The following is a 15,912-nucleotide window of genomic DNA, read 5'->3' as shown; positions in this document are numbered from 1 at the left end:
GCAATTTTTACATCAATGGTATAAATCATAGTTCAAAATCGCGTTCTCTGCCACTTATCGGTGAGACACAAATTAAAGTTCTCGGCAAATATCAGAGATAAGTCAGCAACTTCTTGGAAAAATATCGAGAATTTTAAAAATGACTTAAATTTAATTAAAAATGCAATTTTATGCAAAACTCAACAAGATATGCATCTAATGAGTCAATAAATGAGTAGCCAAACCAAACAAGTTGATCTAGATATATAAATGAAATATGTAACAAAATTGTGTCCTCATGTGGAATATTGATGGCTGAGAGCCATATTTAGAGACTTTGAACGCTAAAGCAAACTAAAAATAGAAAATTGTCTTTGTAAAACGATAAACAAATACAAATGTCATGTAAAAGATGAAACTAATCTACTTCTTCCTCTTCCCTTTCCCATTAAAAAGAAAAAGAAATTAAAAAACTTGTGAATCTAGATTTGCTTGACAAATCTACTTCGAATCCACTTCAAATCCACTTGTTAATCGAGTAGGCGAGCAATGAAGGAATCACAATGTTAACCGAGTAGTCAGGCAATGAAGAAATCACAGTATTAGCCAAGTCCAGTTGGGCAATGAAGGAACTTCAGTGTTAACTATTTAGTTCGGCAATGAAGGAATCACAGTGTTAATCGAGTGGTTGGGCATTAAAGGAATCACAATGTTAATTGAGTGTTTAATCCCAATATTAACTGAATATCAACAGATTACATTTGTTAATTAATTGACTAATTGAGGCCGACTAGTTGGATGCTTAATGACTATTTGAAAAGGTATTCAAGCCGACTTGGCAAAGCTTATGATTAATAAGAAAGGTCAAGAAGTGGAAGTAAAAGTGAAGAAGTGGAAAAAGATGGATATGCGATCGAAGAAAAAGGAAGAGAAGACAAGTGTGGAAGATAAGTAGCAAACTAAGTTGCACGGGTACCTCCCCACCCCCCTCCGGACCACGTATCGGTTCGAACCGGTTCGTGGTTCTGGTCCGGTTTGACTTGGGTTCGACTTGGGTTCGTTTTTGGAACCCTGGTTCGATCTGGTTCGAACCAGGGTTCGAACCCAGGAGAACCACGTGTAAAATTTCAGACCAGGGTTCGAACTGGTATGTATTTGATATGACAATTCTTTAGGAGCACCACTTTCTTTGTTGCATCATAGACACCAGTTGCCCTAACCCATCTGTGTTTCACTTCCAAAGCATACTTCAATATATTTGATCATCAAAGAATTTATCACTGTAAAAGCAGAAGTTCAGATGGACTGCTAACGAAGATGTCAACATATCCAACTCTGAAATCAGCTAATGATGTAGTGCCTTTGTGGTCAACAAGTCAAATCATATCATCAATCTCAAGTATCAACAGTAGAAACTTGGGTATGCCAAGGAACCCAACTTGCTGCAATCAACCAATATCATCTGGAAGCATGTATACTAACATCATAAAGTGACTGCAGTGGCCAATACTCTTCCACATGGAAGTGAAAAATAACAAAAATTTCACCCAAAAGACCTCTCACAACTGACTCTACTGCAATTCGCAAGACCTCTTGAAATCAATCTGCCCATGGACTGAAGCCATCACAAACAATGTAGAAAAGAAAGGGCAACAGTAAAGAATCTGCAGTCTTGCCGAAAACATAGGAGATGTGAGAATGTAAGTAGCTGAAGAATCATCTCCTATGATCAAAACACCTCTACTAACCTACCACATCCATAAAATCCTCAAGCTGATGATCAGAAGTTCGAACATCCATAAAATCCATACATAATTGCCCCTACTATATTGTTTATGCTGTTTTAAAGTTTTTTGTTGTTAAAATGTGTTTATGCTACTATGCTACATTCTAATTCTAGCTCATGCTTCGTAAAGATGTATATATATATATATATATATATATATATATATATATATATATATATATATATATATATATATATATATATATATATATATATATATATATTTTATTTTTTTTAATTTTTACATGTTTTTGTACTAACGAACCCAAACGAACCCAAACCCCTTTCCAAAATTTTGTCGAACCAGCGAACTGGTTCTCGAACCCGAACCCGGAACCGAACTGCGAACCGGCAACTTAGGTAGCAAAGAATATTCTGATCATGAGGGATCCAAACGTCAAGCCAATCAGAGATCTGAATCTGTAAAAGAAGATGCTTCATAAATCATGTCAAATTATTGTTACCTTTTAACCATTGTAGCAGTGAAGAAATCTCCTAACAGAGTTGACTTAATAGTCAGATTGTAAATCCTCTAACAAGGTGACATTTCAAGATTGAAGTGTTTGAAGACCTCTAACTAAGCCACTTCTAACGGGGTGATTTAAATCCTCTATCAAGGTCATACTTAACAGTATGTATTGTACCCTTTAATAGGGTTGGCTCCTAACAAGACTCACTTCAGAAGAGTGAAAACTATTTTAACTAGTTGCATGGTGGTTTTCCCATATTGGGTTTCTACGTTAAGGTGTCATTTGTGTTCATGTTATTTGCTTTATGCTTTATGTTTCTGCAACTAAGTTACTAAAGGTTAAAATATATTAATAATCATAAGACTGATTTGTTAACCAAGTTACAACAAGAACTTAGTTTTAACCGAGTTGGATAAAGAATTGCACCATCAGTGAAAAGTTTGATTTGACATCTAGCGATCAAACCGAGAAGACTTAAATTCTCGTCAAAATGTTGGCCACTTCTCTTCAATAAATTGCTAACTTCTAACGATAACTTAACTACTTCTCTTGGGTAGCACCAGTAAAACTAAAACACCCGATGAATTCCCCAGTCATTGCTTATTTTGCAATTTTGAGAGTTTGGTATTGGAAATGAAAAGAGTAATTGAGACTTAAGAAACATACTTTTTGGCATTCAAACCCAACGTCTCTATAAGAAACATCGCAAGAGACTTAAGTACATTTTCATATTACAGAGCACTAATATGACATTGCCATTGATGTCATTGACAATTTTGTTGCCACCATGAACTGCAAGTCTCATGGCTCCCCAGCTCTCGAACCAATTCAATCTTTAGTTGTTGACTGAAATGAAAACCAACTATCGACACTGCCAAATCATTAATTTGCATCTTTTTGGCATAAGCAGAGTCTAGAATGTGTTCAAGAATTGCTGTCTGTATCCACAAATTTTTCTTTACACCTTCTTCCACATCTAGACTGGTCAATCGACACATCTCTATTGAGACGTCTTCATCAATTGGGCGCTTCTCATTTTCCTTTGAGTTCAAATGTAATTTGTCGTTCTCGAGAACTAAAATCATGGCTGGTTATTTTCATACTTTTCAAATGGGTCAAATATAGTTTTGGATTATACAACCTGTCAGGCTTAAGACCCATTACGGTCTCCATTTCCTCGCCGATAGCCATTTGATTAGTCACTGGTGTTTGCAACCATGCCATCTCAGTTCCACCAATGGCTCTACTCTTGGTGTCCAGCACGGTTGCATGCTCCTGTCGTGCAGCTTCCTTCAGCTGGTCTGCAGAAGTATTACCTGCAATGTTGTGCGGGATGACAGATAAGGTGGACGGGTGAGGCTCCTGCGCCTATGAGTGAATGGTCTGCTAGGAGAAACAGGCTATGCCCATGTTCCAATTGCACCTCATGAGCGACGACAGGGGATTAAATACAAATCTCCAGCGCTTGCCAAACTTCGTGTTGGTTGAGGGTTGGGCTATGCCTGCTGTACAGTGCTTCCATTTCATTTGCACTGTCCAAATCAATTTCGTTGCGCTGGGAGTGGATGTGCTTAAATTGACCTCTATTGGCAGTTTGAGGCTACAAACTTGAAGACACCACATTGTTTTAATGTTGAGGGAAAGGCTCTCTACTGCAGCAAACATCTCCAATATTTAGTATAGACACCTGTGGCCCATGGTAAGCCACATAATCTCCAATGAGCTATGTACTACTATTCTCCCTGTTCAACAAATTCTCTTCCCCTTTGTCTGTTCCTTCACCTTTTCCAGCAGTGAACTTTCTGCCATGCCCTTCCTTCGAAGGAAGTCACAAATATTCCTTCCACAGATGTCGCTCCATGTGCTCTACTCGTCTCTGTACAATCTTATGCCTTCAATATTCTTGCAGACCAGGCCACTGTTTAATATTTCCCAAATGAAGAGGCAATTTTAATTCTCTTCATTTTCTACCATGAATAATTTGTTGCCCATCCTCACCAATTTTCGCGTATTGAAAAAGGTATTGGCAGATTTTGTGTGCAGAGAACAACCACTTTTACTCCCAGATACAAGAGAGTTTGGTAGACTATCCACTAAAGTGGATGTCAAGTCATACCCTAGCCGGACTGCTATGTCCACCATCATGGCAGTTTTGTCTTCTGCCCCTTCATTGGCTGTCCCTTCATCTTCTTCTACAATAAACTTGTACCTTTGCCCTTTCACCATTTTTCATGGTAAGATTTGTGTTTGCTTCTTTATGTTTTTTGACCTAAAACTTGGCATGCTCTTCAAAGTATTCTAATTGCAGCATCCTATGAACTCTGGATGCAAAATTATTTGTATCTTTGAGGTTGGAACGAGAAATAAGAGGAGCCATTTTAATATATGCCAAGACCACACATTTTACAGACTCCTTAGTCTTATCTTTTCTTGTTCACTTCCACAATTCTTCCATGACGACTTTCTTATGCGCGCCAGCGTGCTCAAGAATTCTATTAAGCTCAGATTTAAGAGCTTTTAAATCTTCTGGTTTAGCTTCAGGCTTATATTCCCAGCCATCCCACCAGTGCACATGGTGGATTCTTTTGCTCTTAGCAGGCACAACCTCATCCTCTACCAAGCCAAAATCTTCAAGAATTTCATTGATGATAAAATCAACTTCACCTTCTTCCATCTCTGCTCTAGCCTCACCTTGGCCCTGATACCAATTGTAAATTTAAAACACAAGCAAAGAAAAGATGAACATGGACAAATATTTATCGTGGTTCGGCAAATCTTGCCTATGTCCACACTCGAGCAGGAAATTACTATTAATGAATAACTGATACAATTACATGGGCTGCACACAGCTATTATAAATAGCTCTCTGAATACAAAGAGTTGTGGGATAACAAACAGTCATGTGACTGTTGGGTTTCATATCCCAAAAATCTGGACCAGTATCATTAGCAGAATTGTACTGCTATGGGAACCGCCAGGCGCACTGTGTATTGCAGCCCTTGGACTTGGAGTAACAGATTATTAGCTTAAAAAGTCTGCTAGCAAGCTGGCTTTCCTAAGCAGTGGAAGAATGAAATGAAATGGAAGCACTTTTGTGAGTTCTACAATATTTTCACAAACTAGGTTTTAATCTTCACATCTTTCAGGAACCTTTGGTCATGCACTTATAAAACTAGGACAGTTTCCTTTCATCCATTATCTTTTGAATCTTAGCTCTTAAATTAATATCTTTTATAACTCCCCTTGCTTAGTCTTCCACATATTCCACGTTGATCTGTTTGCCATAGTCATCAACTAAGATATAATTAGACATCATTGTTAATATCTGAAGAAGACATACTCCTGACATTCCCAGGTTAGCCTGCTCAATTGAAATTTAATTTCTTGCATGCTGCTTCTTGTAGATGATAGTCTGCAAGTCATGAACAAACCTGTTCTTATTGACCCCGGCTAGAATCCTGAGTTGTCAATATACTTTGGAGAACAATATAGTTTACAGGCGTAGATCACTATATATTTTCTGTTATGTATTATTGTATCATTATAAGATTAAAAGCTTGGCAGAATGGTTGATTATCGACCTCTTTCTGATGCCTTAGATGAAAATCGGCAGGGCCCAGCTCATATGCAGGGATTACCAAGGGGGCACCTGACTAAAGGTGGGATCAAGATTGCCTGAACCATAATGGCTTGGGTAATGAGGTGTTAATGGAATGTTAAGCCAATAGAAGTGGACAGAGATCTAATTGGTACATAAATTGATTATGGATTTTGTTATTCTTTACCCGCCTTAGAAAAAATCTACTCGGGTTTTGACTTTTAACATTTCCAAGAAAGATATTAGTATTACTACCATCCACATGCCCAGGATCACCAACAGGATTTTGTTAATATATGCAGTATTGTACATACCTTTGACTTTGAAGGGCAGATTCATAATTTTTGTTGCAGACGTGTGGTTTCCAGCTGAGTGACAAACTTGTTATTTCATCCATCCATTTATTTGGTTTGTAGAATAAGTGTAGATTAGATTAATCTGTTTTTAATATAGTTACCTGTGTTTCATTTTCAATCTTAATAACCAGTTATTACTATTCTCGATTTTATTGAATTATTTTTTTGTTGCAACAGGAGAAACTTAGGGTGGCCCTTTTGGTTTCAAAGGCTGCATTCCACTTTATTGATGGTATGATTAATTCATCTGGAGAATCTTTAGTCAGTTAGTGTAGCATATTTTGGAATTCTGTGAACTATACTTATCTAACATGGGTGTTATGCAGCTGGCCTTTTGAGTCCTTATACGTACAATGTGCCAGATGATGTCAAATCAGTTGGATTTGGTATTGATGCTGATGAGTTAGCTTCCATAGTAGACGGCCATGATATAAAAAAGCTGAGATTCCATGGTGGAGTTGAAGGAATTGCCGATAAACTCTCTACATCACCTACAACTGGTATAGTTGCAAATGAAGATAACTTGAAACAAAGGCATGAATTTTTTGGATTCAACAAATTCGATGAAAGACCACCTCGGGGATTTTGGATTTTTGTGTGGGAAGCATGTCAAGATTTGACGCTCATGATTCTTGCAGTTTGTGCTATAGTGTCCTTTGGTGTTGGAATTGCTACTGAGGGTTGGCCCAAGGGTGCCTATGATGGTATAGGCATTCTTTTGAGCATTTGTATAGTTGTCTTTGTTACAGCAATCAGTGATTACAGACAATCATTGCAGTTCAGGGACTTAGATAAGGAAAAAAAGAAAATCTTTGTACAGGTTACAAGGAATGGCTATAGACAAAAGGTCTCTATATATGACCTCGTTGTTGGTGATTTAGTGCACTTGTCAATTGGAGATCTAGTTCCAGCTGATGGGCTTTTCATTTCAGGATATTCTCTATTAATAAATGAATCAAGTTTGACAGGGGAGAGTGAGCCAGTAAGTGTGAATAAAGATAGTCCTTTCGTTTTGTCAGGAACAAAGGTCCAGGATGGATCTGCTAACATTTTAATCACCACTGTTGGCATGAGAACAGGATGGGGTAAATTAATGGCAACCTTGACTGAAGGAGGTGAAGATGAAACTCCGTTGCAAGTTAAACTTAATGGTGTTGCAACAATAATTGGGAAGATTGGATTGGCATTTGCAACAGTTACGTTCATTGTATTAACTTTAAGACTGATCGTAGAGAAGTCAATCAATCACCTATCATGGTCAGGAGCGGATGTGGTATCTATAGTGAACTTCTTTGCAATTGCAGTGACGATCATTGTGGTTGCAGTTCCAGAGGGTTTGCCACTGGCTGTGACTTTGAGCCTTGCTTTTGCTATGAAGAAGATGATGAAGGAAAGAGCACTTGTGCGCCATCTTTCAGCTTGTGAGACAATGGGCTCTGCAACATGTATTTGTAGTGATAAGACTGGGACACTAACAACAAACAGTATGGCTGTTGTGAAAATGTGGATATGTGAAAATGCCAGTAAGATTGAAAATGATAAGGAAGCTGAGAATTTAGGATCCAAAGTCCCTACAAATGTGCTGAAATTGCTCCTCCAGTCCATATTCCAGAATACAGGTGGTGAGGTAGTGGTGACCAAGGAGGGAAAACATGAAATATTAGGTACACCCACAGAGTGTGCTTTGTTAGGCCTTGGACTGTCAATGAATGGAGATTTTGTTGCAGAGCGCAGAGAATCAAAAATAGTAAAAGTTCAACCTTTCAATTCTGCAAAGAAAATAATGACTGTCGTGGTAGAACTTCCCGATGGAAAACATCGAGCCTATTGTAAAGGTGCCTCAGAAATTGTCTTGAAAATGTGTAAAAATGTTGTAAATGCGAATGGCCAGGTTGATACAATGAATCAAGCCTTTTTTGATCATCTTATGAATGTTATAGATGGTTTTGCATGTGAAGCTCTTCGGACTCTCTGCCTTGCTTTCATTGATTTGGAAGAGAGCTTTGATCCAGAGAAGGAGATTCCAACAAACGGTTACACTTGTGTTGCTATTGTTGGCATCAAGGATCCAGTTCGTCCTGGTGTTAAGGAAGCTGTTCAAGTCTGTAGAAATGCTGGTATTATAGTGCGGATGGTTACTGGGGACAATATTAACACTGCAAAAGCAATTGCAGCAGAGTGTGGTATTTTAACAGAGGACGGTATGGCAATTGAAGGTCCCGATTTTCGTCACAAGAGTATAGAAGAGATGAAATATCTTATACCAAAAATTCAGGTACATTCCTATGATCAGAGAACCTATTTGATTGTTTCATATCGGTTTTTACTTTTTAGATAACTGAAAGATAGAGAACATATATAAATCGATCAATTGGACATTTCTCTGTTTTTTTTATTACTGAAATGCTCAAATTTCCTTTTAGTTTTCATTAATAAGCCACTAATAAAGAAAGTAATCTTTTTATTTGAAAATGCTGACTTCAAGAATGCAGGTCATGGCAAGATCATCTCCAATGGACAAGCACACTCTCGTGAAACACTTGCGTACAGATCTTGGAGAAGTTGTTGCTGTGACTGGTGATGGAACCAATGATGCACCAGCTTTGCATGAAGCTGACATTGGGCTTGCAATGGGGATTGCGGGGACTGAGGTGTGAAATTCCATCCATGCACTGAAAGGGATGAAAACTTTAATGCAACTGTAGAGTTTTGTTTCATAGAGTGGATTAATTTGTTTTATTCTTTCACGATTGCAGGTTGATCATGTCATTGCTATAAATATCATATTTTATTCTTATTTGTATCATTACGTTCTTTTTTATATTATTTAATTTAACCATCAACTATTTAAGTTGCATAGTTGCATTGACTTAAGATATATGAAACTGAAATTAGTATTTCTTGTGTATTGTTGTAGACATTGGCCGTTGGCTACTTTGGTATTGCCATGTTAATATAGAGAAATGTAACGAGAATCGGAATCAGATTAGAATCGACAAGGCTGAATCGAATCTTGAGTCGGCCATGAATTGGAATCAAATCAGCCACAAATCGGCAAATTAAAAAAACCCTTGAAATTTAGAGACTAAAACAATTTAAAACTTATTTTATGCTCCCTTTATTGAATATAACTTAAACACACTATAGCATCATCAAATAGAAGCTAACATACATAAACATGGAACATAAATGATAAATCCATCACATGCATAACTACGTTACATGTAAAATGTAAATTATAGCTGAAGTAAATAGAAATCGTAGGATCATAATGAGTCAAATCATAGAATGTATGTAAGATGAAGATCCATAAGACATCAAATCATAAATGTATGTAAGATGAAGAATCAAGATCCATGAAATGTATGTCTATTAGTATCTGTAATTGTATGTCTATTAGATTTTGTAAATGTATCCTCTTTTGGTGCTCTTCCTTCTTTCTGGTTGCAAACCTGTGGTTTTTCTTTTCTTTTCTCTTCTTCTCTCTCACGTTTCCTCTCTTCTACTCATGATAAACAATTAGAAAGACCCTTTTGGGTTAAAACAAAGAGGAAAGGCAAAAAAAATAATTAAAAAAAGATGTGTTTTATTACAATTTGACTTGACTCTTTCCCTACTGATGTGTTTTATTAAAATTTGACTCTACTCTTTCCCTACTTGAACTGCCGATTTTTTGTGATTCACAGGGGGGATTTATGTGATTTTTTTGCATGGCGATTCATGTGATTCATGCCATGAAATCGCCAAACTGATTCACTAGTTCCAAAATACCCAAGAACCATAAATCGAATTGCCAAACAGACGATTCAGGCGATTTCATGACAATTCTTGTTACTATATTATAGAGTGCAATTAACATTTGCAAGGTGAAGATTAATGATATTTGTTGAAGCTAAGTGTAATGTGTCCTATAGAGCAACTCGAACAAATGAATGATTTTTCGAAAGCCGCAACAATAATTAAATGAACAATGTTGTAGATTCCGAACCCTAGCTGCCCTTGCAAATCAAACTTGTATCTCCAACCGGAAAATCTAAACTCTCATATTGGTAAATATATCCACTCTGGTTGCTGATTTACGACTGATTTCTTATGTTTGTGATTCTATAAATTGTTTACCAATGTAAATATAAAGTCCTTAAACACTGAAATTGACCTTATCTAAGTAGAATTAGGTGTTGAGTTGCTGGATGAATTATGACAGGAATAGTAATCTTGGAAATCCCAATATTGAAGCTTAGGGACTAATTTTTATTATTTATGATAGCCAATGTAACGACCAATAGTGTATGCATCATAGCAACAAACCCTCATACATTACCCCTATAAGGTCTGGAAATGATCTGAAGATCCCTTTCAATCAGTTAAGCAGCCAATAAGGTATATATTTTTCAATTGCTTGCAAATATTGATCAATCCATATTTCAATTGACTGCTGAATTGTGATTGATTTCTTATAGACATCGATTTTATCATTCACCAATGTTCATGGAGAATCCCTTAAACATTGAAATTAACCAAATATGTAAGTAGAAATGAATAATGAATACCGGGAAACACCAACACATAAACCCTAGATCTGATCTTTTATTCATAACGGCCAATATAATCAGCAATAAATGTATGCTACAGTATGCATTTCTTGTTTTTTAAAACCTCAATTAGGTATGGAGTAATGTGAAAATAGATTTCCATGCAAATATATTTTTCTTTGCTTGCAAATATTGATCAAAACAAACCTCCACAAGGTGAAATATTTCATGTATCATTGTACTGGAATTCTAGCAAGCTGAAAAATGATTTCGAATCACATATTGACATTTTAGCAAGCTGAGAATGACTTCATTTTATAAGTCGAAGTGTAGTCTTCGAATTCACATCAAATGCAGATAAAATGTTTTCCTCCCCAAATCCAATTCTGGAAAACCAATTTTTTTTTCAATTTGGGATCCAACACCAAGTTTTTTTTAAAACTTATTTGTGTTTCCTTGAATGATCTAATATTTAGAATAGAAGGAATAATGAAATGCCAGAATTGAATTACTTGCTTCATGTTTTGACCCTTCTTTTATAGTAACATTTTTTGGATCTCCTTTTCAAGAACTTTTATTCTTATATTCTTTCCCCTGCAAATTTGCTATTAATACATCCAAAAATTGCTTTTATGAATAAATTATAAAAACAACTTTTGAAACATTACATATGGACCTAAATAGTATATACTATTCATTTATAAGTCACAAATAGTATTGTCATTTATAAAAGATAAGTATTGACAATACTTCTTACTAGCCAAAAGTTTATGTCTTGAAAATCATCCCATTACTCTTTCTGACAAGTAGCTACACATTTCACACAACTTAATGAAGCCACAGTGTATTAAGCATATCGAAGCTCATCTTTACTGAGCATTTGACATCATCTGGTTATCTTCAACGGCATAGTGTACAATTTCCTAGGTTGCTATGAGACTGATATAGGTATTGGTATGGGAAACAGGTACCGATACCATCATCTCTATTTTTGAGAAATAGAAACAGGATATTTGGAGATGTGAACCTGTTCGGACCCACAGTCCATGGTGCGAACCTTGTATGGACCACCCACAGACCCAAATCTGAACCTGCAACGAACCCAGACCCAAACCCTGCAGCTTAAAATATAAATTATGCATAAAGAAGTTATCTTGTTTCTATTTCTTATAAATAGAAATGGGATGTAATAACTAATAAGTAACATTTATTGGCTTGTTTTGTATTCATTTTCAAAAGAAATAGGCACAAGATAATTTCTTTATGCATAATATATATTTTAAGCTGCAGGGTTCGGATCTGGGTTCGTTGCAGGTTCAGATTTGGTTGGGTCTGTGGGTGGTCCATACAGAGTTCACACCACGGACTGTGGGTTCGAACAGGTTCACATCTCCAAATATCCTGTTTCTATTTCAAGATGATGGTATTGGTACCTGTCTCCCATACCAATACCTATATCAGTCTCATAGCAACCTAGGAAATTGTACACTGTCATTGAAGATAACGAGTTGATGTCAAATGCTCAGTAAATATGAGCTTCAATATGCTTAATCCAATGTGGCCTCATTAAGTTGTGTGAAATTTGTAGGTACTTGTCACATGAAAGAGTAATGGGATGATTTTCAAGACAAATAAACTTTTGGCTAGTGAGAAGTATTGTCAATACTTATCTTTTATAAATGACGATACAATAGTTGTTTGTTTCTTGGAAGGCCATGGAACTGGACTGGAAAACCAAGCCAGTAAACAAATCTGGAAGTATACTTCCAATCATCAATGTCATCGGCACAATTTGAGTTAGTGAAGCTCTCAATATGGGAAGCTCTTAATGTGTAGTGAATGCAAAGATGTGAAGTGCTTTGGATACTTTTTTCTTTTGATTTTTCTCTAAATTTTTCAAGTCCATTGATAAAATAGTATGCAGGCTTGAAGTTCCCGTTATAGTAAAGCTGATGACTCTTTATCCATTAACCAAAGACAATCTAGCGTAGATCCTCTAGACTATGTTTTTTTAATTCCCAGTTTGTTTTTTAATCAGATGCAATACAATGTATTATAGTTTTACATTTCTGCATTGCTTCTTGTAAATGCAGGTAGCAAAGGAGAGCGCAGACGTCGTGATTTTGGATGATAATTTTGCAACAATTGTCAATGTGGCAAAATGGGGCCGATCAGTATATATAAACATTCAAAAGTTTGTGCAGTTCCAACTCACTGTTAATGTGGTTGCTCTAATTCTGAACTTTGTTTCGGCATGCATTACAGGTGTGGATTTTGATTATTTACTTATATGCCAGAGCATTAAGAGGAATCTTAATAAGTTTAATTGATTATTTGTGATCTTACCTCATGTGTATTTAGTCGGGAAACTGACTGCTACTCTGTTTTCTTGTGTCGAGGTATGCTGGTTTGCACAAAGTTAGTTTTCATTGTTTAGTTTTTCTGAAACATGATCATATTTTTGTCTGCTTAATATTTCACACCACAGGCAGTGCTCCTCTGACCGCAGTTCAGTTACTGTGGGTTAATCTTATCATGGACACTCTGGGTGCTTTAGCATTGGCAACTGAACCTCCAAATGATGAGCTGATGAAGAGAAAGCCGGTAGGAAGAACTGGAAGTTTTATCACTAGAGAAATGTGGAGAAATGTAATTGGCCAAAGCATCTATCAACTTATTGTAATGGCAGTTTTGGAAATCGAAGGAACTCAACTTTTTGGATTGGACGGTTCCGATGCTACATCAGTTCTGAACACACTAATTTTTAACTCATTTGTCTTCTGTCAGGTATTACCTTGATTTGCTTTTTTTTCGAGGTTATGCTAGTGTTTAGTGATATATTACCTGATATAAGGAGTATTGATTGCGGCAAATGAATATAGGGCACATGATTAAATAATAAAAAGGATAATTTAGTTTATATAGATAGACAAGATATAGTTATAGTTTTATTGACAGAAATTGTAAGTAAAGTGAGCTCAATATTGGAAGAAACTGTTTGGTTAAGTTTGTTTGAGGTGGAGTAATATTTATGGATGGATGATCTTAAAAGTTTCAGTGTTTCATCTCTGGATTACCTAGATTTGATGAGTGCTTCATTCATTGCCATGAGAGATGAATTCTTGTGAACTACACTGCTCATGAAACATAGGTCAATAAGTTCAACTCAAGAACAATGTAGTTGAATCTTGATAGCAATATTATTTTTGATTCAATGTAGAAAATACCTCCTACTTATAAATTGTCAGGTGCATACCCTTTACATATAAATAGGAGACCCCTCTCCATGTCTTACATAATGGATGAAAGAATCCTTCAATGATGGGATCTTTTTAGGATCAAAACAATATCAAATGAACATAACTTAGATGACAGAAGAAGAATTAAATAAAAACAATCTCATTTTTTAACGAAGATTTGTTATTGATGTAGTTGGTGGTTGTTGCTTAAGGATGTTTGTGAGATTTCTTCACATACTTCTGTGAAGCTCTGAACATGTTGAATCGATTGACACAGGATAGGTTTAAATTTATTGATGTGTTAATGATGAAGACTCTAACCTTGGATGAATGTTGAAGAGTGCTTTAGATGAATGGAGAATTTTTATAAACTTGAAGTACATTTTTTCAAAAAAATTATTATCATGGCTTCTTAACTGGCTATGAAACAGTGAGGGTAATAAATTTGATCTTTTATTTTACTTAACTATTTTGCTTGGTTTTCAACAGGTGTTTAATGAAATAAACTCGAGAGAAATAGAGAAGATAAATGTGTTCAAGGGCACACTTACCAATTGGATTTTTATAGGAGTAATATCATCCACGGTTGTGTTCCAAGTAATAATGGTACAATATCTGTGTAATTTTTCAAGTACAGTTCCACTCGATTGGAAGTTATGGTTAATCAGTGTGCTGTTAGGGTTTTTGAGCATGCCCATTGCAGTTGTCATAAAATGCATTCCGGTGACCTTGAAGCAACCAGCAGAATACAAGGAGTACAAAAGACTTTCAAGTGGCCCTGAACAATTAAACTAACTGGTCTGGGACTTAGGCTACTTTCGCTGAAAAATGTAATTCATTTGAGAGTTAAAAATTTGATAACTAGTATAAAATGATAAAAAAAATTCGAAGATTTTGTAAAACAATGTTTTTGTCCTTGATAATGTGCTAGGATTATTAGAATGGTTGTCTTTGACCGTCTTTTTGTGTATTTTAACTTACATTCATTATTCTAAGGAGCGGTATAATGTTTTTGTTAGCTATTCTATGTTTTTAAAAGTCGTTTATATGTATGTACTTATTATGTATTCATTTTTAATAAGTTCAAAGGAAGTTAAACTTCATTGTAGAAAGACATTCCTGGTTTAGAGATTTTTAAGTCTAAAGAGCTTGCAACTGATCCATATACAATTCTTTTAGTTTTTTGTTTAATATAGAATTTTGTATAATGTATTAGTACATTTGTGTCTTTATTTTGCTTGATTGGTTGTGTGGTTTTGTTTGCTTCATTTTTGATGGTTCTTGTTTGGTTTATCTTATATCAATAATTTTTGTCTTGGTCATTGAAGAGTTTCTATTTGTGTTTGTCTGATTTGGTGGGTAGTTTTGTTTGTTTCATTTTCATGTTTCTTGTTTTGTTCATATCGTTTCAATTTCTGACAAATTGAGATGTACTTAATGTTAAATACATAAAAGAATTTAAAATTAAGATAGTGTAGACCGTAAAATCTCTTATAGAAAATTCTTCTACATTTTTTGGTTTTTTAATACATAATTTGATATTTTGAAATCTTTGCTCCTAAATGTCTTTAAGAGAGTAGAATATGCAAGGAAATTGCATTTTTTTGCTTTGTCTATTGGGAAACCATATCTTCTCATTTAAATTGAGGGAATGTTTTTTTGAGATTGTGTGCAAAACTAGGAATATATAATTATTTTAGTATTTTTTCAATGTTTTAAATTCAATATTATATATATATAATTAATAATAAGTCTATTTTTTAATCTATTGCTTTCTTTTCTTTAACTAAAAGAGGGGTAAAATTTTTATTGAATACCAAAGAGAGCAGAACAACACAAGAAACAAAGAGAACTACAAAGCTTTATCTTGGTCCACAAGTTGAATCAGCATTTGAGATAAATCAAGGTGAAGCATCTTATGATCAATAATGTTCCAAGTCGGCCCATGCTTA

The 15,912-nt window shown here is 35.4% G+C and overlaps 1 protein-coding gene across 4 annotated transcripts in view; it reads left to right on the top strand.

Moving 5' to 3' along the window:
• Window positions 1-14,902, top strand: part of LOC149542438 (calcium-transporting ATPase 10, plasma membrane-type-like) — a 125,953-nt gene extending 111,051 nt beyond the window's left edge. For all 4 annotated transcript variants that reach the window (XM_089797384.1, XM_089797386.1, XM_089797385.1 and 1 more), the window contains exons 2-7: window positions 6,367-6,421; window positions 6,516-8,464; window positions 8,682-8,840; window positions 12,815-12,986; window positions 13,210-13,508; window positions 14,450-14,902. In XM_089797384.1, the coding sequence (XP_089653510.1) occupies window positions 6,367-6,421; window positions 6,516-8,464; window positions 8,682-8,840; window positions 12,815-12,986; window positions 13,210-13,508; window positions 14,450-14,755 (2,940 nt within the window). In that variant the 3' untranslated portion in view covers window positions 14,756-14,902. The remainder of the gene's footprint in view (window positions 1-6,366; window positions 6,422-6,515; window positions 8,465-8,681; window positions 8,841-12,814; window positions 12,987-13,209; window positions 13,509-14,449) is intronic.
• Window positions 14,903-15,912: the final 1,010 nt, after the last annotated feature.

This window comes from Cupressus sempervirens, chromosome 8 (genome assembly GCF_028749045.1).
Source record: "Cupressus sempervirens isolate cs-2001-9-10 chromosome 8, ASM2874904v1, whole genome shotgun sequence".
Classification (NCBI taxonomy): Eukaryota; Viridiplantae; Streptophyta; class Pinopsida; order Cupressales; family Cupressaceae; genus Cupressus; species Cupressus sempervirens.
The sequence above is the reverse complement of the archived record's forward strand: the minus strand, read 5'-3'. Positions and strand labels throughout refer to the sequence as shown.